This window comes from Vidua macroura, chromosome 3 (assembly GCF_024509145.1).
Source record: "Vidua macroura isolate BioBank_ID:100142 chromosome 3, ASM2450914v1, whole genome shotgun sequence".
NCBI classification, from domain to species: domain Eukaryota; kingdom Metazoa; phylum Chordata; class Aves; order Passeriformes; family Viduidae; genus Vidua; species Vidua macroura.
The window spans coordinates 91,868,563-91,894,332 of NC_071573.1; the positions used below are offsets into that span (position 1 = coordinate 91,868,563).

The 25,770-nt window shown below is 35.6% G+C and overlaps 1 protein-coding gene across 1 annotated transcript in view; it reads right to left on the reverse strand.

Moving 5' to 3' along the window:
* Positions 1-792: 792 nt before the first annotated feature.
* The window catches only part of MCPH1 (microcephalin 1), a 124,985-nt gene continuing 100,007 nt past the window's right edge, over positions 793-25,770 (reverse strand). Inside the window, exons 13-14 of the mRNA XM_053973052.1 lie at positions 3,228-3,465; positions 793-1,380 (exon numbers count right to left, since the gene is read on the reverse strand). Coding sequence (XP_053829027.1) covers positions 1,325-1,380; positions 3,228-3,465 — 294 coding nt within the window. The 3' untranslated portion in view covers positions 793-1,324. The remainder of the gene's footprint in view (positions 1,381-3,227; positions 3,466-25,770) is intronic.

A 25,770-nucleotide genomic window follows, 5' to 3' on the forward strand; every position in this document is an offset into this window, starting at 1 on the left:
AGCTATGTAACACTTGAAAATAAGGTCTTAACCTTTTGAGTTACAGGTGCTTAGCATTTCAGAAAATAAAATCAGTTTAATTTTCCATAGAAGAATCATAATGTGGAGCTTTTCCATTGTAAGTATATTTAACATTTTACAGAGCAACTATACAAATGCAATTTGTACCTGAAACAGCCTGTCACCCACAGATACTGCTGAACTTGTTTTGAAGAAAAAGAGTGTATAATCCTTCTTTACAGAACTTTTATATTCAAATCTCTTCAAAAGCGCAAGAATTAGAACAATGCAATAGAATGGCAATGTAAAAATAACATAAAAATCAACCATTATACTTTTATTTTTCATAATATTAACTCAAAATAGTATTTTTTTTGTACAGAGTTTGCATTTTCTTACACTGAGGGAACTCTGAGGGGAACACTGAGTTTGGAAGGTGTGAGTTATGAGCTGCCTTTAAATTATTTGATAACATTATTCTCTGTCATTATGCATCATTTTGATGTCTGGCACTTTGCATACATTTTGCAAGAATACCTAAAGGATTTCATAGTATGATCCCTTTTCAACAGATTTTAGCATTTGAATGATGTGCTGTCTTAATGCATTTAACTCAGTCAGTAACTGTTGTTTCAGCCTAGGTGTAAGGTAGATACATTTTGAGATTCAATTAAAGGCATTGAAATAAAACAATATCTTAACTACACATCTAAGCATAATTACTGAGTTTCATTTACTTTTGAAAACTCAGTTTAGAAGTGCAAGTTTACACCAGCCGGTGTGAGTTGAGCACCATGGGCAGCCTTATTCTTTTGCCAAAGAAATGTATTCAGCAGTGGTGGTGAAGATGTGGCAACATGGCCCTACAGGTGTGTGCAGAGGCACTTGGACTAGAAGAGCCAACAGGATTCCTGCATCTGCCCTGGGATCACAGCTCCTGCTGACTGCACCAGACCCAGCTCAGGCACACTCACCCACGCTGAGTGCACATCTTTTACTGCACTGCAACATGACCAACCTTGCCCGAAGACTAGAAAATTCCACTCCCTCCCAGTGAATAGTGATTCCTTCAGCTTTTAGTTCCAAAGGTCTTCAACAAATAAACAAAAGGAAGATGACTTTTACTAGGGAAATATTTTATTTCAAAATCTAAAAATTTCACAAGATGAACACTTGCACAAATATTAAAAATATAGGAATTCTTCCTCTGTACTTATAAGTCTATAACTTGCATTTTCTCCAAAATTTCCTTCACAGCTTATTTTTTTGTTGAATCCAAGTTAGGCGTGTTTCCTCACAACCATATGGAAATTCTTGAGTTAGCTCACATCTGAAAAATGTAGTTTTCCATAGGACATATTGTATGCTGAGTGATTGAATCTAAAATAAATAAAAAAAACCCAGGATTATTTAAAATAAAATGCAAAAGAAACAGGATAAAGCAGCAATGTACTTCAGAGCAGTTTCTAGTATAAAGCAGTTTGGTGGAGTTGAGAACCCAAAGAGAGAAAATAAATGCAAACAGTCAAATGATAATAGTGCAAGCACTTACCATTTACTTAAGTTTTAAAAGGGTGCTGCATTATTGAGCTATGTGCTTTTTGTTCTGGTCAACCTTGAGTGAATTAATTGGCAGCTGGTATTAATAGCAGAAAGCAGATAGCCACAAACCAACTGGATTGCAATAGCTGAGTGTGAAAGATTAGAAATACCTTCAGATCTAATTTATTTGATTAAGACAGCAAATTATAGGTGACACTGTTCATACTACTATGCACACAGTTGCTGAGAAAGGAGGAGAGCTTAAAAACTCTATATAATTCCTTTAAAGCATCATATAGAAATACTTTTTTCTGAGATTGTATGATTCATCAAAATTATTTAAAATCCATTAACTGCAGTGTGACCATGCCTTGTGAGCAGGACATAGTGATTAGAAATCAGACTGCAAAAATGAACTGAGAAATCTGTAAATGGCACAAAAAATTTAGCAACTGGATATGCAATTCCTTCAGTCCATTGATGGGCTGAAGGTGGCCTGTGCAGCTGCAGGGAGCTCATGAGACCTGGGATAAGGCAGACCTCCATGATACCAGTAGAAGAGTGGGACACATAAATCACACATCGCTTTGGATCATTGCATTTGTCCATCTGGCACTACTGTTAGAAACTTTTGTGTTCAGTTTACTCTTATTTTTAGTCCTGCACAAACCTCTGGTTTCATCCCTACTCAATTTTTTTTTTTTGCACACTTGCTCTTTAAGTCTTCCTGGTAGCTGGAAAAGGTACAATAAACAATGCTACCTTCTTACGCCTCTCTCGCTAATCTTCACAATTTTATCTTATACTTTAAGTAAGTATGACATAAAATGTGCATTTAGAGGAGTATTTTTCCTTCATGGCTCACTTTTCCTTTCTTCTTTAATGGTATTTTCATTCAAGTTTGAAGTCATTATGATCTGACAGTATTCGAGGTCAAGAGATTAGGACTTGATTGGCTACTGTCATATAACATCAACTCCTGTAGTACATTTAATGCTAGGGTATGAGTGACAAACTTTCTGGAGAAGCTTGACAGAGCATATGACATAAATTAAAGCTTATTTTTTCTAAATAAGGTCCCTTTTCGTAAAATACTCATGCTGAAAATAGAGTCTATCAGAATGGGCTGCAAATGAGTTGGAAAAATTACAGACTAAGAACTCAGCAGGTGTTAAAAAGAAAAACATAACAGCAGGTGTTAAAAAGAAACTTTTTGCAAGTGAAATGGAGACTGCAAAAATTGTCTTTCAGATGTACAATACAGCATTCAGGAAAATTTATCAAAGGGTGCCAGTCACCATATTTCAATATTACTGTACCAATTTATACCAGTTAAAACTATGTCTAAAGTTGAAATACATGCTGTTTTAGAAAGTAATTCTCATATAGGCATTTTCCCATAATTTAATTTGCTCTAAATGAAACTATCATACAAAAATAAATTTGAAAATATTGGGATGATATTTGTTCTAGGAAAAATTAAAATGGTGAGTACCCGGACCATCATAAAGCCCTCTTAGCTGTAAGAGAAAGATCTCACCATAGACACAACTTTCCTGAAAATCTAGCTGTATCAGTTGGTTCAATTTTCTTCCCTTCATAACCTCAGTTTAGTAAAATACTTTTGATAACTTTAAAATACATATTCTGCAATATTTTATATAAGTTGAAATTTGGTGTCTCACCTAATACCCATTTTTCTGATAAAGATATTATTTCCTGGTACTTCTTTCCTGGTTTTTTTCCTATACAGATTTTTGCCTGACGTAAGGCTTTACATATTTTCCCTCCTGCCAGCTGTATAAGTTCAGTTAGCTGTTTGCAGGGGGGCTGACTGGTCGGAGATACAAACATGACAGGCTGGTTTGAAAAGAGATTCTGCTGGTATTTTCCTGTTGATAGATGACGCTGAAGCCTGCAGATCTGTATTTGAGGAAACAAGAAAATTAATTAACCAATTAACACCAATGTGTTACATTTCCACTCAAAGTAAAACTAATCTTTGTTTTTCATAATTCAGAAAAAAAAAAGAAATATATTAGTATGAACTTTACTTTTTCAGGTGTTATCAGAAATTCTTGGGTAAAATTTATGAAGAATTTGCTCTACTTGATCAATACAATTCCCAAACCTGATTTCATTATAGATCAGATGTTTTACCTATAAAGCTTCTTAAAGCACTTGACAATGTTATTTTTCACCATAGTCTTACATTCTTACATTTATAACACTGGCCATTACACAGAAATCTGAAAGGATATTATAAATAATTATAATATTGCAGCACAAATAGAAACTGTGATACACTTTATAATATATAATTCTTGTTGGTTTGTATTGGGGAGTTTACAAACACAGCTACCTCAGAGTTTAAACTTTAGGACCTCTTTTCCCCTCCTGTGCTTCACAGAAACAAACTATATTTTCACTCAGATGTAGGAAGTAACACAAATGTACCAGTATTCAGGGTGAAACATTTACTGTAAACCCTTTTGTGTCCATAAAACCAAAAGAAGTTCTCTGTGAATGCTGTGCAGCTTGTAACATTTGATCATTATAGTGAAAACCTTCTGGATCTATATAAGGCAAATTTTCTTCTCAGTATATACCTTGCAGAACAGTGTTGTAGCAATTAAAGCCATCTCCTTTAGCTGTAATATGCATAAAAGCAGTGCATAGAGCAAGTGCAAACACCATGGTATGCAAAATAAAGTTTTCATACCAAAATTAAAAAAAAAAGTTGTATTTCTTATTGTGAGGCTGCCATTGACCTGCCAGAGCAATGTAGGTTATAGCTCTATTTTGTATTGCTTGTCAAAGTTTGGAAGATTTATAAGGAGACTGGAGTTAATTGCAAGATGAGAACAAAAATAAATGTTTCATATTATGTGATGCTTGGAATTTTTTATACAGATGACAACATGAGCATGGAGGAAAGGTCATTTTGCATATATCTGGTTTATGAGACATCTGAATATAGCATGTGAGAAGGTGACAACTGAATAAAACTGTAGCATGTGAGAAGGTGTAATTGGAACAGTGGAAAAAATTAGCTGTTGAGTGGATTCCTTCCACTCCACACATAAACATGCTATGAAACTATAGGCACTTAAGAATCTAATGTGCTAATGTATGTGCTTGGCAGATGTGCAGCCAAAGTAGGAATGTCCACCTGATTTGCAGGGGTTTATAAAGCCAAATGGTTCCATGGCATGTTCACAGATAAAAGTCCAAAGTGTCTTAGCACTTCTGATCAATGAGCGGGAAGAAGATCATGCAAAGCCTGAAATCCATGGTAACATGAGGCTTCAGCTCAGTGGACTGTGTCACTGGCCTCTGCTATTCTGGGACATGACAATCCATGTCAACCTGAATTTTGAGATCTCCTCCATCAATAAATAATTCAGCTTTCTCAGATTTTTTATTCCTTGGTTGCTCTCCTAAGAATAAAATTAGGTTGATTCTTTGCTTTCTGAATTCACTAAGGTATAAAGACAGTGAGTGCTATGGATGAAGCAGATGAAAAAAACTCAATCACAACCCAAGAAATACTCTATATTTCTATTTCTTTGTAAACTTAGGTTTAGGAAAGGCATAGCACACCTAATACTGTGTCATAGATGCTAAGTAATTTTGTTGGTCACAGTATCATTGCAGAGTTATATTGCAGACTTTGGAGGACCCAAACTTATTGCATATATCCGATGGCCCTTCCTGCACCCGATGCCTTGCATGTGTAGATCTGGATTTGGACTCAGTGGAGTATTGCTTACCTCCATCTGAGCAGAACACTCTTCTAGGAGTGCCTGTCTGCTGGGCATCTTGGTGTCAACAAAACCAGAAAATTAATAATTGTACTGTTTTAATACATGGTATCAGATTTGGAATTCTCTAAGAGTACTATTTGTGATGGGTCTTGTGAGGCTTAGAGGCCATGATCACCATCTTAAAAGGAGACTAGGTCAGGAACATAAGCCACTTTGCAATCTGCGATGTACAGAGTAGTGTGATTTTGGTATTACTAGGATTGCAATCATTAATCTTAATTTAAAAACTGTGCTATTGTGAAACTATGAAAGTGCTTGTTGTAAGCACTTTCAACAAATTAAAGTATGCACTATAGTAAAAAATAACATTCTCTTTGTATCAACCTCATAACAGCCTCATGACAAATGCAATGTCATCTTAGTTCATCTGACACTGTGCTCTTTAGAATTATTGGCACAAATTACATGCAACTGATAGAAAAAAGAGAATTCCAAAGAGGATATAGTGATAGTTTATCTACAATAGATTAGATTTAACTAAAAAAGACAAAAGTCACACTGGTTTTGTCAACCTGAAAGTTTAAGATTTTAAAGATAAAAATTATTTGAATTGATAAGTTTTTCTCTTAAGAAGGCAGTAGGACTTGTGTTAGATAGAAGACACCAAATATAAATTGCTGCAATCTGCCATTTTCTGCATATTTTAGGGAATATTATTTAAAAGGGCTAATTGTATTTTTGCTTCCTAAAAAAAAAATCCCCTGAAAGGATTTATTTGCTGCCATTGTAATGAAAACTCATTTGTATGATACATCTTCTTACAGAAACAGCTGTTGGATGAAATTAATATTAAAGTAAATGTGTACATAGCCAATCATAAAATCAGGAAACCCAAATTTTAAGGACCTAACAGCACTCACCTCAGCTCATGTCCACAATCAGCACACTTTATTTATGCATTCAGTACATAGTAGGAGCACCCAGAGAAGGGAAATGCTGCTGTGCTACAGTGCGGGTTTTCTTAAACTGCGTTTACAATTCCATCTGGATTCATTAGCAATGCATTTGAGAGGAGGACAAGGTAACAACACAGCACATGGTGGTGGTAGCATCAAAGGAAGGGTTCAACGTGGACTGTCATCCCTGCACTTCCTTTGTCTGGAGTGCCACCACCCCCTTCCCAATCAGCTGTGCCTGGATTTGCCCAAGCACACTGGATCCACTCACAGGCCACAGAGAGGCAAAAAATCACAGCGTTTACATTCAGAGCTCAGAGAGGAGTCTGGAAGGTTAACTTTGCTTTCTGGCCCACTGGCCTGAAAGTTACACTGCTGGCCAGCTGCTGAAGGGCAGCCAGCTGACCACACAGGCTTTGGTAAGGGCATGAGAGGGCACAATCAAGCTCTTACCCCTGAATTGACTCAGCTGCCTTTGCAACATCAAAGCCTTTGTGACACTCCAGGGGTGCTCCCAGTCCTTTGAAACCATACCCATTTCATGCAAACTTTTACAAATAAATAAATAATTCCTTAGCAGAGCCAAGCCTGGGAAAATATCAGATCCCAAAAGCAACTATTTCCACAAATTGGGGATCTATAAGTCAGTAGTTATGGTTATAGTTGTGTTAGTGCCTATTAGACAGATTTTAATTTCCAGTGGTATTCTTTAGCACCTGAACACTAAAACAAAGTGTTATTAACCCATCTATTTAATCTTTTTGGTAAGACTCTAACCATGAACATCCTTTCACTAGCTGGATGAATGGCAGGAAGACACCTTTTATATGCATACATTTCTCATAAATGTACCATTGATGTAGTTGTTTGTTTGAACCTAAGTTTTAAATGGAAAAAAAAAATTACTGCTGACAGAAGTAAAACTTAAGGAGAATGTATAACAAATAAATAAAGCCTTTCCTTGTTAAAAAGGTAAAAAAATCGCAACAAAACTTCACCAACTATTGTCCTTCCTGTAACTCATTTTCAATCCCCCCAAGTCAAAAGAGCATATAGTATAAAAAACTCCTAAGCTTGGTAGTTTTGTCTAGGACTGTATGAGAATACCTCCTGCTGGGCAAGGTGCCAGAACAAACACAAAACTCCATAAACTCCAGAGGAGACAGCTATCAAGTGCTACAAAAGTATTATCTCTGAATAATACCTGAATTCATGCAATATATAAGGAAATAAATATTTTGGATGTACACTGAAATTTTTAAGCACTGAAACGACTAATTTCCTATATACAGCACTCAATTTTCAGTGTCCAATTTTCAGAAAATAGCACATGAAGAAATGTGCAGCCTAAATTACTACTAGAATAATAATATTTCACAAAAATGAAATGAAGAGTATGCTTATGATTTATTACAATTAATAAAAATTGTATTTGTAGCCTAGAATTGATAATGTGAAGCACTGGCTTCAAAATGGCTACACATAATGTAGGGAACTTTAATGACTGCACATCTGAAAATTTGTGCATGCACTGCACAATCAATGTATACATTATTAATCTTCATTCTTAATTTCAATTATTGACTACAGATAAATAAATCTAAAAAACCCTTTATGATTTATTTTATAATTAATATTTGAACATTTAATATAGTATTTATGAAAACATGGAAAGCCGTAATATCTTGGTTACTGTTACTTGCAAAAATAATGAATATATTCTATTAAGTACAAACAGCAGAAAAGAAAATTGCAGACACAAGTTTTAAGAGAGAAGATTGTATATTTTATGGTTTATATGTATCTAAAGACTGATTATTATTTCATTTGAAATTGATGATCAAAAATTGATTTATTGCTCATTTTCAGTAAAAAGAAAGCTGACTGTTGAAATGCTAAGGATTAGTTCACTACTCCGCAAATATTAAATGACAAAACCCCTACAAAACTGATGAACACCAAACCCCACAGGCTTTATGCTTTGATAATGTACAAATTTAACAATAAAAGACATATAAAATAGCATATTAATTTAATATAGTTTAGTGGTGTTGCTGGGGAAATATTGAGATCTAAGACTTTAATATTCACATTATTTCAGTATGGATCAATATAGTGTCTAAATAATGTTTACATTTTCATTTGCTATAATTCTTTATGAAGCCCATGTGAAGAACAAAATCACAATTATATCCCTGTTAGGAATCATTACACTTGCATGGTGATATGCATTTCCAGACTGTCATTTAGGAAAAATTTAAAAGAAAAACACATATGTGGAGCCCCATGTACATAGAGATCAAGAGCTTACATCCACACAAGTGAACCATCAGCCTGCTTCTGATGAAAAGGAGAATATTGCAGTGTGCAGACTTCTGAAAGTACAGCTACCCTGCAGTGAGGAATTTGCAGAATCTGCAGGACTCTACAGGGATCAAGGAGTGATTTGTGCTAACTCCTTGCAGTGCTGCTGCTTTCTTTTTCATCTTTCTAAATATCAGGTTTAATAGGATAGAAGCAACTAATCAAGTAGCAACTCTATTTTTGTAGGAAAACATGTGCCATAATTTTCAACTTAAATTAAAAGCTCATAATTTTAGTTTGTTGGGGTTTTTATTATTTTAGCACTTCGTTGAGTTTTTTTAACATGTTAGTAATACTAAAATTGAAATAGTATTCACTAAAAGCTTTAAAAATTACATTGAAATGCTGCACTAGAAAAAGAAATTGGTGCTGTCTGGCATGAAAAGAGCATGTTAAGATCTAGAAACAACTTCCTTTGGCAAGCAGTTTCACAAAAAAATAGATCCTCAGCTTTTAAGAATGTTGTCTCAGTTAATGGAACACCACACTGATGCAAGATCCCGACTGGTTCTGGATGTACTGCCATCCTATTACCTCAACAGCACCCAAACCTCCTCATTCCACTCTTGGGCATGGCGTGCATTTGTTATTGCTAGTGATGTTTTTAATTCTCAGAGCAAAAATCAACTTACAACATTCATTCAATATAAATTAATTACAAATATTGCATCTTGATCTCTGACTATTTATTGAACAATGCTATTTCATTGGTTATTGATATCCTTTGGCTGAAACAGAAGCTCCCTGTCTGTCAAGACTTCAGACAGCCAGAAGTGGGAACATTTTGAATGCTTCGTAAGGCTACATCTGCCCCCCAGCACATGCACACACACGGAGATTGTGTACAGGCAAAGAGGCCATAGCACAGTCCTCGTGCTCTGAGCCAGGAGCCAGACATAGAGTAGAAAATTTGGTCCAGAAAAAAGAAACTTTCAGTGTCTGGTCTTGGAAAATAAAAAGAAAAGCAAAAGGAGAAATAGTATACAGTTAAGACTGTATTATCTGAAAAGTTTTTCAAAACAGTTTCTTTCCCTCCTCTGATACTCCTTCACATTAGAGTTTCCTGGCCAAGGCGAGGGCGAAGCAAGAACACTTGAATCCAGACAATTTAGCTGATATTGTTTCTTTCTACTGCGTTTTGGCAGACAACCGTGCTTCTCTCAAATCCCACAGACTGATAAGAAAAGTTAATTTCACCAATTTATTCTCTGAAAGACTGAGTCCCAATGGGAATATTGTATGAAAATGTTTGGCAAATAAATCTACTGTTTGGCGGATATTCAAACTTATACTGGAAGATGTCTGAACCATTTTTTTCCGGCATAGCAAATTTTTGCAGGAAAAGAAAAAATAACATATTTTTAGTTTAATTTCCTTGTTTTCCAGAGGTAGAACTATTTTTAAAAACTACATAATTCAATGTAATCAACTATAGATTAATTAAAAAAAAAATCAGGGTAATGCATTGTCTTTTCCCTTTTGAGAATAACTATGACTTGCAAATCAAGGAGCTGTATTTCCTATATGTATAATTTAAATACACTGTGATAACATTGCAAGATAGGGTCACTTTACTATAACTACTTGCTTAGAACTTCAAAAATATTCTGAAATAAATATATCTGCATTTGGCTTCAACACAAACAAAGTATTTTTGAAATCAAAAAGTCCTTTAATTACAAATTAGCTAACTAAGAAATTATTTTTCAGGACTAGAAATTTAAACCTTTCTTCTGAAATACCTGAAAACTTGTCCTTCCATTTCATCTTATTTCAAGAGAACTCAAGTGACTACCAGGCAGTGGTAAGAATGCAAATGCAAATTGCAATCACAAATTTATATCAAAATTCTGCAAATTATAATTGGGAAGGGTTTTCCTCGCCAGAATATCAATAAAGCAGCCCTGTGCCATGCCCCATGCCAAAGTGGTGTATGAGTGTGGCACATGCACCTCTGAGCCCTGCACCACTGGCATACCATGAGGGTTACATGTACTACATGTGACAAGTCCCCAAGAATCCCTGGAAAATTTAAAGATAGAAATCTTCTACCTCCATACACAACCTAGTCCAATGCTTATCTTCTCACAGTTAGAAAGCTTTCCTTAATGATATAACCTAAATTGCCTCTGATGCGTTTTCAGCCCATTATTTCTTGTCCTAGTGCCAAGCACATGGAGAACAATTTCTTCTTTTCCTCTTTGCAACAACCTTTAAATATTTGAAGGCAGTTATCATGTCTCCACTCAGTCGTCTCTAGACTAAACAAACACAGTTCTTTCAGTCTTTGCGCTGGGGTCATATTTTGTAGACCTCTGATAGTTTTGTTACTCTACCCTGGATTTTTGCCAATGGATCCCACATCTTTCCTGAAGAGCAATGCCCAAAACTAGACATGGTATTCCAGCTCAGGCCTCACCATTGCTCTCTGCACACTGCAAAAAATTCATGTGTCTTATGCTTAGCATTCCTGTTAACACATCCTTGAATGCCTGCTTCTTTTATCAGAGTACGACAGAGGTTACATATATTGGTTCAGAACCTCTAAAATATTGAGTTGTTCTTTGTGCATTGTCACTCTGCAGGTGATTATTTCTCTGCCTTTGCACTTGTCTTTACCGAACTCCATCATACTTACTTCTGACCACTTCTTCTATCTCTCAAGTTTAATTCCAATCTGTTGTAGCTTAGCCCTGGTGACAGCTAAGCACCACAGAGCCGCTTGCTTCCTCATTCTGAGGGATGTTGGGAGGGAGGAAATTTGCAAGGGTGGAAGTGAGAAAACTCATGAGGTGAGATGAAGACAGTTTAGTAATTAACTGACAGAGTGCATCTCCAGTTCTACTAACTTTAGGTCATGATTTATCAGAGTTTACAGCCTGATAGCTTAGCAAAAGCCTAGATAACAAATACAGTATATGGATGCAATAGTTGTACGATTTATGCCAATGGTTCCCACATCTCCTGGTGTGGTGGCCTCATTATGTCTATGAAAAAAAGCCCATGTGAGCATTTGTGGATCTTCTGTGCAGGAGATCTAAGTGAGAAATGTTGAATCTACCATTTTATATCTGGCATTATTGGTAGGACTCTACCTAACACAGTTTGTAGATGCATGCAAGTCCATATGTCTCAAAAACAAGAAAATAAGAACAGAGAGTTTCTTCCCTTAATTCAACTGTTGACAAAAGCATACAAACCAAGAAAATCTTAGCTTCCAAATAATTTGATTTAGACAACCAGCCATTATTTTAAAAGGTATGTAATATATAGATGGACCTGTTTTTCCTCACAGATGACAAAGATCTATTTTTGATGGATCTATCCTCACAGGACCTTTGGCAAAATGATACTTACATTTTTACTGGTTTAGTTTAATGCAATTTTGAAACTAATCTGTTAGTCATTCCCATGGAGTGTACTTTAAGTTTTCACTGTGGAGCAGCCATCGGGACACAGACTGTACTCCATTTGGATGGAATACACTCAGAAGATGGGCTTGGTTCAGAGGAGCAGGCTGGAATGAGCCCAGAGCCTGAAGTGTGTGTGATGTGCACGGTACTGTCATCACTCACTCACACACTCTGCAGATCCCTTTCCAGTTGCCTGGATCACTGACTCCTAGACACAGGCACCAGAGAGCATGGAGTCACTTCTGGCAGATGTAATGGGGTAGTGACATAGGTATGGGATGCTTCTTTTAAATGGAATTATTAATTGCACAAAAATAATGACCTCAACTAAATGTAGGCTATCTTTTAACAGCTGCAACTTGCCCATATTGGTATCTCATAGTTCATTCTCATACAGCAACAAGAAGAAGGAAGATCAGCTGCATTTTGGCATTTATTCCCTCATATTGCAACCATTTACCCATATTTCATATAAGGTCTCCTCTAGGTTTACTGAACTCTCCCAGCCCACATAAGGCAAATTGTTTGCTGAGTTTTTGTTTTAAGCAGACCAGTGCATGAGACCAGTATGTTATTAATTTCAGCAGAGTAGCTTAAGGAATGAAGTGTTAATGAAGTAAATAGCAATGTTTAATCATATGGGAGTAAACACATCTGCATTTTCACAGACTGAAAGAATACATTTCCAGATAACTATATTTCAGTGATGAAAGACCACACTGGAACAGAAATTCCATGAGCTAATAACATGCTGCACTTAATGGAGGAAAACTTGATACTCCCCATGGTTAAATACTACAAATGATGAAGACACAAGGCATGGAAGCCCAGTATTTGCATTAAAGAAAAAAATTCAAAATTATAAGCTCATTTCAACTGCCTTAGGCTTTTCAGATATTGGATCATTTTGGACAGTCAAATTTTTTTTTTTTTTAATCAGCACAGGATATTGTGCAGTGAGTTTCAAGAATGACATTTGTTTTGCTGGCTTAGAGAAGTGGGGAATCCTTCCATTTGCCTTTAACAGTAAATGATAAATCCAGTGCTGTCAACAGATTTGCTATACCTGGCAATGTGCAGATGAATAATACTTTGATAAATAAAAGAGTTTTCTATTCCAGTAATAACAAAGTGAGTAATCTTGTTGAAAGGAAAAGCCTGGCAAATGTGAAGGGTTACACAGATGCTCCCAAATGGCTCATTCCCCAAACAGTTGTATGAACCCATAATAAATGCAATCTTAACATTGAAAATAATCGCTAGTTTTCTCTTTAAAATATGAAAATGTGAGTCCTTTTGCTGTGTCTCAACAGACTGAATTGTTTTACATGAAGACAGAATACATTTTTCTCTCTACTCTTCAGTTTTAGCAGAATGCCATTGCAACACCCAGCAGTAACTCAGTGTGTGCCAAACATGAATATTTTTAAGCGTCATTTTAGTTTTAGAGGCTACAGTAAGTGATGGGAACACAATCGTCTTGGGAATCTACAAATAACTTTAAAAAAGCTCATAAATCTGGCTTTCATGTTTAGGTTTTCAACAGCTTTATGAAATATGTCAAACCTTGAACACAGTAAGTTCGTTTTCCTTCAAATTTCTGAGGATTGACTTCTCAATCTTTTTTGATATGCTGCAGAGAAACAAATAAAAAGGACTTGGCTTTAAAAACTTAGGTATCAGCAAATCAGTTTTTTTTAAGTTGCTTTCTTATTTTAATTTTTTTGTATCAACAGAGGAAAAACTAAGTAGGGCAGCCTAAAGGATTCTCTTATCAAAACAACCACAAAATGTTTCTGTTTAGCACACAATATATTACAACATACCAAGCAAAATATTAACAAAAATGTGATGTATAATTAAAAGGGTTTTTTCTTGAATTGTTTAAAAAAGATGCATCATAATCACTAAGCACAACAGAAACCTGGAGAGCTGCATTCCGAAGTCCCATGCAAACTCTCTACTTACAGGGAAACACATGCACTATAGTGATAATTAGCAGGGAATTCTTGGTTTTTAAAATATGAACTAGTAAGTTGAAACTACATCAAAGTTCAACAGCAAAAGTCTTTAAAATTGTCTGAGAATCACAAAAATGAGCCCACTCAAAGAGATTACCTGGCATCACACATGGTGCAACTGCTGTGGAATGCTGCCCACCGCAAAACTAGACCTGATTTAGGCTGCTTTCAGAAACTCCCAAAAGAACTGCTATCAAGATTACCTCTGGTCTGTAACTTCCCTGAGTAGCACTCCTTGGCAGGAATACTTCTTTATGTGTAATAACATCTCCTCTTCACTTAATCTATGTCACAAATTGGAAGATCCCATAGGAAGAATGGAAAGCAGAGACATTTAATCCTCCAGCACTAAAAGTAGCAAGTGGAATTGCCAGCACACACAGAGCAAAAAAAAAAACCTGCTAGGTGTTCAAATATTTGACCAGGTGGGTTTTATCAATTCTGTTTTAAAATTACCATTACTCAAGAAAAGTTTTTTGGAGAGGACCACTTTCTTCCTAAGTGCTAAACAAAAGACATTACTAACGATTTCTGGTTGAAGATTATTTTCTTGAATGATTGTACTTTTTAGCATGACAATAATATAAGAACTTTGACTATATTGTAACAGCAAGCTGGGACTGTCTTCTGTATAATTGAGGGAGAAATATTTATGTTGTGAATGCAGAGTAAGTTTAAAGCTATGATAGTTGGTGGGGTAATAGCTGAGTACCTGACACTAAATTTATTGTCTTTGCTCTTATTTCTCAAGTTAAGATAAACATTTGTAAAGGCTTTGTTTTAATAAAGTGAAAAAAATGAATTCACAAACCACAGTCGTAAGCTGTGCATGGTAACAAATGATGCTCTTCTAAAAGTAACCAATTCCAGTACCTGTCTGAGGAATTGACACTTGTGAACTTGTGAGCTAATACACCAAACACATTTGCAGCAGATCACCCCACTGTTTTCTTCTCAAGAGTCTACAGGAGGCAGAGCAGACACTGTGTCAGTAACCTGATCAAATGCTAGAGGAAAACAGAAGTCTAACATGTTGTTGCTGTGAATAAGAAGTTTGAAACATAAACCTTATTTGGAATACAATCTTATTCCTGATTAGGATTTCAGATACATTTGGGATTTGAACATGTAATAACATTTCTGCTTTTTTTTCCTTTTATTTTAGACTTATTTCTGATTTAACTTTTTTTTCAGTGACAAAGATAATAGAACAATATTAATTTGACGTATTTGATATTTGCATTTGGTCTTGCAGGAACTCTCTTAATGAAGATAAAATAAAAGGTGAAGCTTCACTAAAGGTGAAGCTATTGAAGTGCTAATCTGAAGTGGCAATCTAAAATCAATTCACAAGAAAGTCCACTTCTGTTTACTGAAAATCTACTCTTCTAAAAACCTTTTCTAAAAAAAAAAATCTTGTAAATTCCATATGGAATATGGGTTTGTTTTAAATTTGAGCTTGCCAGTTATGACACAGTTAAATATGGAGAACTAGGCAGACTTATTATGGTAGTAGACTTTCAGTGACTTTTCATGCTAGCTGGGCAAAGTTTGTAGGGTCAAACTTCTGACCCTGTCCTCCTTTCTGAGTTCCTTTCCTATACTCCTGCTGTTCTTCATCTAAGAATGGTGCCCAATCGAGTGTCTACTACTTCCTAGTCTATCTGGATTTTACCTGAAGTGCTTTAGCTTTAGTGAAAGCAGAAAGCCTTTTCAAGAGGCTGTCATTGCAGATGCAAGCAGTTCCAATTTGAAAATCAAAGGATACTCAACAAGTACTGTCCATGAGCAACTGGGATTTGAGCTTAAATGCAAGATAAATACCCTGAAGCACAAACAATCACAGTCTTCAAGCAAAACTAGTAGTTATTTTCTAGTCACACATCTGGATATCTTAGATAAAATACAAATGCTCAATAATGCTCAATGCTTAGATAAAATACAAATGCTCAGTGCTTCTCTCCTGCAAACTAGTTTTCTAGTAAATGTATGTAAATAAATATTTATCATATCTCGCTCAGTCCATAATTCCCACTAAAATCCATGGGAATAACATGGGTGTATCAGGAATACAGCTTTAGTCCTCTAATAATGCAAACTCTCATGAAGGTAACTGTTTGCTTGCTCACATACTATATTAAAGTATATACACTAAGACAATGAGGAAAAAGAATATAATCTAGCCAGTCCTAAATAAGGGAAAAAGTTCAAAAATGTCCTGCACACTCACTGGATCATATGTATATTTTTATTTTAAAATTCTATTAAATTTAAAATTGAGGAGCTAGCATAGTAGTTCTAATACTACCCATGGAATATTTTTTTAAAATGACATTACTGATTAAAGTGTAATGCATTTATCCTTATGCTGTGGACTGATACTGGGAGAGCTATACAGCCATCATTGCTCAGACTGTTAATGGAGGCAAGAACTCACTGCACGACACTGGAATACTCCTGGAGTTAAACAGAGAAATAGTAATGATGTGATTTGGAGTGAATTCAGTAAGTCCTTCTTTTCAAAGAGAGGCCAGTGTCATACGGACTTTGAAGGGAGGGGAAAGCTAAGTCTTCTCCCGAGAAGATACACACATAAACTCCAAAGTGGTTTCTAATGATTTCACAGCCAAACAAAACTATATGGCATTGTCATGCTCTTCTCTGCTGTATAACAGACCTCTTATTACAAACAAATATGACAGTTAAAATTAAGTAATCCCATACTAAACTTAAAACAGTAGTTTTATCAATTACAACTTTATCATAGCCGATTACCTCTCCAGTTTGAAATAAAGCTGAAGTCAGGTACGAGGTGACTAAAGAAGGAAAAATCGAAATACTTTGACTAGGCAAGTTTTCTATTATTTCATAAATAAAAGGAATATATCGGGTTTTTTATGTTCATTAAAAGCTGAATATATTCACTGAGACACACTTTGGTAGTGCCAGTATGATACAGTCACAAAGCATGCACATCAGGGTGACAGCTAAAAAGCAACAGAGAGCTTTGCACATAATCTAAAACTAAATCTGTATGTAATTTCCTTCCCTTTGTTAATTGAAGATTAAAACTAAATCAAGGGGAAGCCTTCTATGAGGCTACTTCCAACAACAGATGACTCAACTAGCACCTGAGAATTTGTTGTGCTTGTGTGTACTGAGGTTCTGAACTTCCTGTTTCAATAAAATACCAAACAAGTTGTGTTTCCTTTACAAATAAGCTATTACATCAAACCCTGTTCCTATAATTTTAGTTTTTGTCCTCATTCCAACATTTTCTTTGGCAAATGTAGAAACATTCTAATTAAAGAGAAGAGAAAAACAAGCATCATTCATCATGGTATGCTCAAGAATGAATGCTCAAGAGAACATCCTTACTGGTTACTTGTTCATTCAGTTTAATTTGGCTTTTTAAGTGCACTTAATTATGGCATGCAGGTCTCTGAGATAAAACATGGGTAGCAGGGTTTCCACTAATAGTGTCTTGTGAAAGCTATTAAAGGTAATAACTCCTCTAATGCCATACAAATGTAATACCACCTGTGTAAAGTATTTAAAAGTATTTTTAGAACACCATAATACTTTAAATACACTATTCTTTAACATATCATTTAAACTTTTTGAAAGTGGAAATGTTCCTGTGTTGTTGTCAGCATGATCTATAAGATAAGAGCAATAAGAATCCTTTCCAATGTCCTCTTTCCTTAATTTTCACATTTTGACCTCTATCTACTTCATTTGCAATTAACCATGAGAAAGACAAATTCCCATGAAAAGGTAAATACCAGACCTGCAAATACAGCATAATTGTCTGCTTAAGTACAATACAGCCTATATATTACAACATATGTGGTTTCTTTCCTAAATTTATTTAACCAGAGAACTAGAACTACTGATTCACCCAGGCAGAAGCTCAAACTTGAAATGACTCTATAATAGAGTTATAATTAATCAAACAAATGTCATTTTGGATAAGTCCATGTGCACATTGTATCTTTGTGGAGACCACTACGTCTTCTTTGTGGAGACCACTACCTCTTTGTCTTATTAACCAAAGGCTTCCAGCAAATGAAGTTAAAATCCCAGTCAGCTGCTTGGGGTTGTGTTCTAGACAAATATGGAATGCAGTAGAAAAAACATCCACTGTAAATGGCTAAAGCCAGTAGAGGATGCAGAAAACTTCTGAAGAAATAGCCACTACAATGTCTGCAACACCCTCTGAAGGCAGCATGAAAATAGAAATAGTGCAGTTAATCCTGGAAATACCCTATGTTTGAGGAATGATCTCACCAAAAAGGAGAATGACTTGGCAGTGCTGTTGAGAAGAAGCCAGCAGCCTTACAGCAGTGGTGAGATGCTCCTGGGGAACGCACACAACAGGAGATTGGATTGCAGTGTGCACTCACAGCCCAGAGAGTCAAACATATCCTGGGCTGGATCAGAAGCAGTGTGACCAGCAGGGCAGGGGAGGGGATTCCACCCCTCTGCTCTGCCCTCTTGAGAGCCCTCCTGGAGAGCTGCATCCAGCTCTGGGGTTCTCAGCATAAGAAGGGCATGGAACTCTTGGAGCAAGTCCACAGGAGATCACAAAGGTGACCAGAGGGCTGGAGCGCCTCTCCTACGAAGACAGGCTAAGAGAGTTGGGATTGTTCAGCTTGGAAGAAGAGAAAGCTCCTGGGAAACCCTAGAACAGCCTTCCAGTATTTTAAGGGGGCTATGAGAGAGCTGGAGAGAGACTTTTTACAAGAGTACATAGTGACAGGACAAGTAGAATGGCCTTAAGATGAAGGAGGGTAGGCTTAGATTAGATATTAGTAAGAAATTCTTTACTGTGAGGTGGTGAGGCACTGGAATAGGTTGCCCAAAGCTGTGGATGTATCCCTGGAAGTGTCCGAGGCCAGACTGGATGGGACTTTGAGCAGCCTGGTCTAGTGGAAAGTATCCCTGTCCTTAGTGGAGGGGGTTGCAGTTTGATGATCTTTAAGGCCTCTTCCAATTCAAACCATTTTAAGATTCTATGAACCTCCAGAAAAAAAATCAACCAACCAAACAAATCCCAAACAAAAAACCAAAACCAACAAACAAACCAGAAGCAAAAAACCCAAGAAAAAGTATTGTCTACTTTTAATATCAGATGAACCACTATGTGTCCTTCAGCGTCTCCTACATGAGTAAGCAGCAACCAGCCCAATCCACATCACACAGAGAATAATAATGGGATCGCACTATGGTACTGCTTCAAGAAGCACATCTTTAGTTTCCTAAGTATGAGCTTAGCCAAACCAAAAACCCAATGGGATGGGACAAACATATCTTTCAATTATTTATGCCGTTCCTATTTTACAATTTTTCTTTCAAGCCACAATCAACTCAACTATATAGTTTCACATAGTAAAGTTTTGTGCAAAACTAAATTAACATCATAGTTATCTACCTCCTTCATGTTAGACTAAACCCAGAACTTCAATAATAGTACTCAAGAAAATCTGTAGAGTTTGGCCTTGCTTTGTGTTGAAACTGCAGCTGTTTCAAGGCACTTACAATGTACCTTGATTCAGGCAGGAATCTCTGAGGCTAGGCAAAACTTTAGTAGTTTAGTAGATCAGTTCCAAAATTTTGGAACAAGTTTTTTAGTTTTAACATGATAGTGAGGACACCTTTAAACTAATTCTTAAATGTGTATTAAACTAATTCTTAAATGTGTATTTTCTTTGATTTTAGAAAGTTAGTACTAAACAGAGTTTTTATACTTTTCCCCTGGATTGTCCTGATATGTTCAAAACATATTAGTTTAAAAGATAGATACTAATTAATAGTTACTGTTAAAACAGCCAACAAAATTCCACCCCATTCAGACTACCCATAAAATTTCTGTCCCTCAGGCAAACATACTGCTGTTAGACTTCTCTCTCTATAATAGATTTAAAAGTAGGCATGACATGCAGCAAAGACTATTGAAGGTGAGCAGAATCAGGCTGCCTCATCTCCACAGGTAAAAGCCTCTCATGTGAATCACTGCCAGAATTTCCTGCTTGAAATGCATTTGATAAAGCCTCCAGGCCACAAATAAATCTGGTAGAATAAAATATGGGTAAAGTATGACCTTTCATTCAGATTGGGGAAAAAAAAGTACAGAAATATTCTTCAAAGATCGAAAGGTCCCTGGTGCAGACACTATCCTTTGTTTTGGATTTGTACAGTGTATTGAAATACAAACTCTGCTTTCATGTTCAGTGGAAAATAATGAAGAAATACTACCTTTGTAATAGTAATATACTAACTAGCAAAGTGAGGCTCTTTTTTGATTGCAGCCTCTGGGACCAACTTCAGGCAAATATTAAATAATATTTTTAAAAATTACGAATTTAGCCCATCTGTTAAATACTTGTGATAAATAACTTCAATACACAAGACATAAATCAATGTAAGAAAAACATGACAATGGAACTTCTTGTCTTTGAAAAAACCTCCAAGGTCTACAACAGAACCTCATCAACACATAATAAATCACAAAACAGTAAGAACAAGTACAGAAGTATATTAATATATAAAAACATATATTCACAGGAACAGTAAGTCAAAATCATCTTTACAAAGTGAATCAGCTGATGATGGAATTTAGTTTGACAACTATCTTATGAATACATTTTAAAATTGATTTTTTTTTGGGTTTGTGTGGTTGGAGCAAAGGTATGTGAGTTAGGCATCAAAGGAGGCTATTAAAATGCTTTCATCAGGGAAACTAAGACTAGCAGGACAAAATCTGGCACTTATTGAAGGAGTATTTTCTTCATATTAGTTGTGAATTACTTCAGCCTCAATTTTGGAGGATAGAATTCTGCAGTTAAGACTGTACCTTAGATACACTTATGAAAGTGCCTGAGAAGATGAGCTATATCAGCTAAAATGTACATTCTAAAGCTCTCAGGAGATGCAATTGAGAAATACATTCAGAAAAATATCAGGTCTGTAGGACATGATCCTATGCTGTGGAGACACTGTCATGGACTTCAGTGTCATATTCTCTTCCAAGAACGTGAACAGAGTTGCAGTACAACTTTTTGCTTATGACTAAATAAAGAAACAGCAAGGAATTTTTTAAAAATAAGGGAATTTAAATTAAATAAATAAGATTCACTTTTGCTGGAACCATTGCATGACACAGTGTTTTGAGGGAGTCAGATTTGTAACTAATTTTATTGCCTGGATATAGTGTACTACAACTATAATAAACAAAAGCCAACAAGAGCATCTCAACAACTCCACTAAAATTGGCAGACCAGAAATTTTCCCTTCACAACATAGCTATAAAGAGTCTCCACAAAGTTCTACCATATTTTGGCTTCTTCAGCTATTCCATCTAGAACTACTGTTAAATAAATGATAATATAATGATAAGAGCCCATAATTCAACACATTTTTCCTCTTATAAAACAACAGTTCTGGATATACACATTCTTCTGTGCTACGTAGAAGTAGCTCTTTACAAGTTCACCTTTTAAATAAATGGAATATATTTTGGACTGACAGCATTCTAACTATTACAGATAAACACTGCACATAAGCCTGATTTACTGTTATGCAATAAAATACACATAAACAAATAAAATACACATAAACACTTTCCTTCTACCATAACAAGTGTGAGGATCAAGTAAGACAAAGCAGGATTTCTGAAGCTTTAGCTGTATAACCCCTGTGGGGCTCCAATGGCTTAACCAACAAAAAATCATTATATGCAGGAGCCAGGAGGTTTTCTAGCATGTCCTGGTCTCATGAAACTCTCATTCTTCAATTTTGTTCATATATGGAAGGCAGAACTCCCAATTCTTCTGTCACTACCATTCATACATGCAGTAGGTTTCACTCATAAAATACTGAACATGTACAGAGAAACCTTTTTTACTGAAGGATAAAGGTATTTAGATGGCAGTGACTAAAACAACCGTGATATTTCTAGGCATTATGATAATATACATTACTTACAGTAGGAAAAGAATATTAAAGCTAAAAGCTGATTATTAGCATCAAGCACTTTTGCAAAGTGTACGTGACCATCTGCCAGTGAGCTTGTAATGAATCATACAGACAAACACAATCACAGTGCAACATCACCAGAAGAGAAAAGACAAAGGCACATAAATTTGACTGTGTTTTTTTCTACCGTGGAAAAAAGATCAAAGTAAAACTTTGATTGCGGTTTTAAATGATAACACAGTTTCCCCAAGTGCTGATTTTCTAGAAATGTAAGATTACAGTTCAGATGATAATGTAAAAGCATGTGTAATGCATGCATAATGTGCTACAATTGCAGCAAAGTAGAAATTTACCAAATCTACATCAATAGAACAATAGAAACATCTGTTCTTCCTCGCAATTAATATTGGCCTGGATCTGTTCTTATTACCTGTATACCACTTTCAGCTTCTTTACTGCAGTCTTTGCTTGCTCTTCTGGTACTTTGTTATCCCCTTCTAAACACATCCCAGTGTTTCTTTTCATTTAAGAATCATGTCTTTTCAAGAAACTCAGAAAACAACCCCAAAGCAAACAAACAAAACCTGCAGTTTTGTTTTATGAAATGTAGTCTATGTTTATATGCTGAGAAAATTCTGGACTAGAACAAGCTGTCAACAACCTTCTTTTAGCAAAAAATTTACATTCACTCATTTTTCATTTCCATGTTAGTCCAAACTAGTCAAATGCAGAGAGGAAACTAGTGGCATACATCACAATTACAAGCAAAATAAACAGTGAAAAGTTTTTGTGACCAAAGTGTACCAAGGCAGCAAGATTCTATTAATCAAATATATTGTACTATAAGCAAGGACCACACAGTGGTAAAAAGGAATTACAGAACTATTTTTATCCTGTAAAATTAGCAATGTAGATAAAACAGAGCAGTTTTTAGGAGCTAATTGGGGTGTTAAAGTTATTTTTAAGTCATTGCAGAACACAATCATGTGCTCCTAGATTATAGTCATGTGCATAGATTCAGCACATCAGCCAGAGAAGCCACAGAAGCAGGTGGGTGTCCTTCCCAGGATGGACTCCTGAGCAACAATCACATGCATCCATAAAGTCCAACAGGTTTCTAGAACTGCATTATCTTGGCTATTTTGTCATGTATGCTATGTATATCTGAGTATACTACATTTTTAAAAACAAATTTTAGATAAAATTGGCCTTTTGACTCAGCAGGTCTTTGTGAATTAACATTTAAAGGATGTATTCCACAAAAAATGATGCTATGTCTTCTTCCTTCCAGTTTGAGCCAATTTCCCTGGTATGGAAGCAGGATGTACTCCAAGTTCTCATGTCTTCACTGGTAATAAAGGATAAAATTAGTGCCAGGCTCAACAATCTATCTTTATTAAATAAAAATAGTAATTTATATATGCATCCTGAATATGTAAAATTTCCTTCTTTTCTTGTCTGTTAGCAATGTGTTGAATACAGGGATTATTCTGAGTTTCACGGATGTAACAGAAAGAAACAGCAGTGAAGGACTAGAATACTACAAAAGCAGCATATAATTTACACAAAGTAATAGCCTGGTAGTACCTTTTTAAACCTAGGATGTAAAGTGAGATGCCAAGTAGATGATTATTGCTCTCTCTTGTAATATAGTTAATACTAAAACAGAAAACATGATAAATGAAGGTAAATAGTCTCAGGGTTCCTTCCATTAAACTGGCAGTTGAAGTGCTTAAAAAATCCTCCACATGCATTAACCTGAACATTATAAAAGTTCTACCTGCAGCCACAGTAAGTTTTAGCAAGTGAAACTTGTATGTGAGTGTGGATTGTATTGTAGACAGGAACCCAATTCTAATTTACTTTGAAGTTTTCTACAGCATCCAAGGTATTGAGAGGACTTGCTTCTTATTAGGTACAATAAACACATACATGCCAATAAAAAAGGAGTTGAACAGTATTAGATTTATAAATAGATACAAGAAAACAACATCTTGGAAGCAATGCCAAATAGGCAGATGTTATCAGTATTTACTTTCACATTCTGGAAATGTGGAAGGAAGGTCTTACAATGGGACTTCAGAATTTACATTTCTGGGAGTGCAAACTGAACTATTCAGAAACCAGGATTCTGGCTTTCAAAATCATGCTAAAAATATGGTTTATATTTACTTGCTGCCTTCTACTGCCATTTTGCAGAGAAACATTTTCATGTTTCTGTAACCATAAGGAATAGAACTATTTCCCCTAAATTTAAGCTATCATTTCTTTCCTAATCTAATTAGTTCATAATCTAGGACATAACTGACATAAAGGACAGAGTAACATAATCACTGGCAACACCCAAAAACCAGGTAAGATTTATCTTTTACCTCAAAACTCTTCAGAAAATGTGTAACAGCTGCAATTTCAAATACAACCTAAACTACTCAGGCACAGAACACAAAAGACACAAGCTCATAGATCAGAGATACATTCTTACCTAAAGATGCAAAGGGAGACATACTAGGATTTTTGGAAGTGTCTAAATCTACACTGAGAACCTCTGAAAATCTCTCATTCATTTATGAACATTAAACATTTTAAAGTTTAGCACAAAGCATTTTACAGTATAGAATACATGGCTATTCCAGTTCAGAGACATGGTTAAAAGTTGACTCTAACAGCTGAGACCAGAGCAGAATATAAAAATTAAAAACAGAATAAGGATTTAGTAATCACTTATTCCTCTGGTTTTATTCTCCTGCCTGTAACTTTTATTTCTGCTGAGCTTGGCAGATATCCCACAGAATGGGGGATGTCCAGTATTACACAGTCAAGTCTTATGTCTCATATGAAAAGCATATGGAGTATGGCTTTCCACATATTTTCATTGAAACCAGGCTGATTTTCAGATGCCTAGTAAACTGGAAAAATGACACAATGCATAAATGGATAAAACCTTCATGTACAGCAGATGCACTACCAGCTACAGTGTATTTGATGTCCACATGCAGAGCTGTTACACAGTCCCAAACTGTCCTGAATTTCAACAATTAGTATTTAGGATTCACAATTCTACCTTTATTGAAGAATATTAACTAGGAAAAAAAAAAAAGACTAAAAAGAAAAGGACAAGATAAGAAATCCTCTCTCCCTTATTTCCAATTCTGAATACTTTAATTTCTGTTTGTCTTCTGTTCATTAAAATTACTTCATTCCACCAGCTGTGATATGGTGCAATACTTAGTAAGCCATCTGTGAGTTCATTTTTTTGGAAACAGGTGCCTCCTTCTGACATGGAAGAGCCAGAAAAGAGATGGAATTTGATAAATGAACATTTAATAAAGTTTCAAACATTGAGAAATCAATGAAAGGGAACCAAGTTTCACTTATTGTAAAACCTGATTTGGACCAGCCACAAAAGCCAATATTTGAACTAGTGGTAACATCTCTTGAAAATGCTTCCAATTGTTTAACTAGTCCACAGAATGTTTGGTGAGAAATCTGTATCTTTAAAAAAAATTCTCACTGTGTAAAGCTAATGCAAATGGCAACTGTGTGAGGATTCACACATTCTGGTTTATTTTAAAAATACACTTCTATTTCAAATAAAGACAGTTCTTGGCTACTGTTCACATCATTAACGATTTTAAAAGCCTTGGGCTATTCTCTGTAAGCAGGCACAGGGCATCTGCAAATTACAATAATGCAGAACAGACTCACATTTTGTTTACTTCAGCAGCTTCTG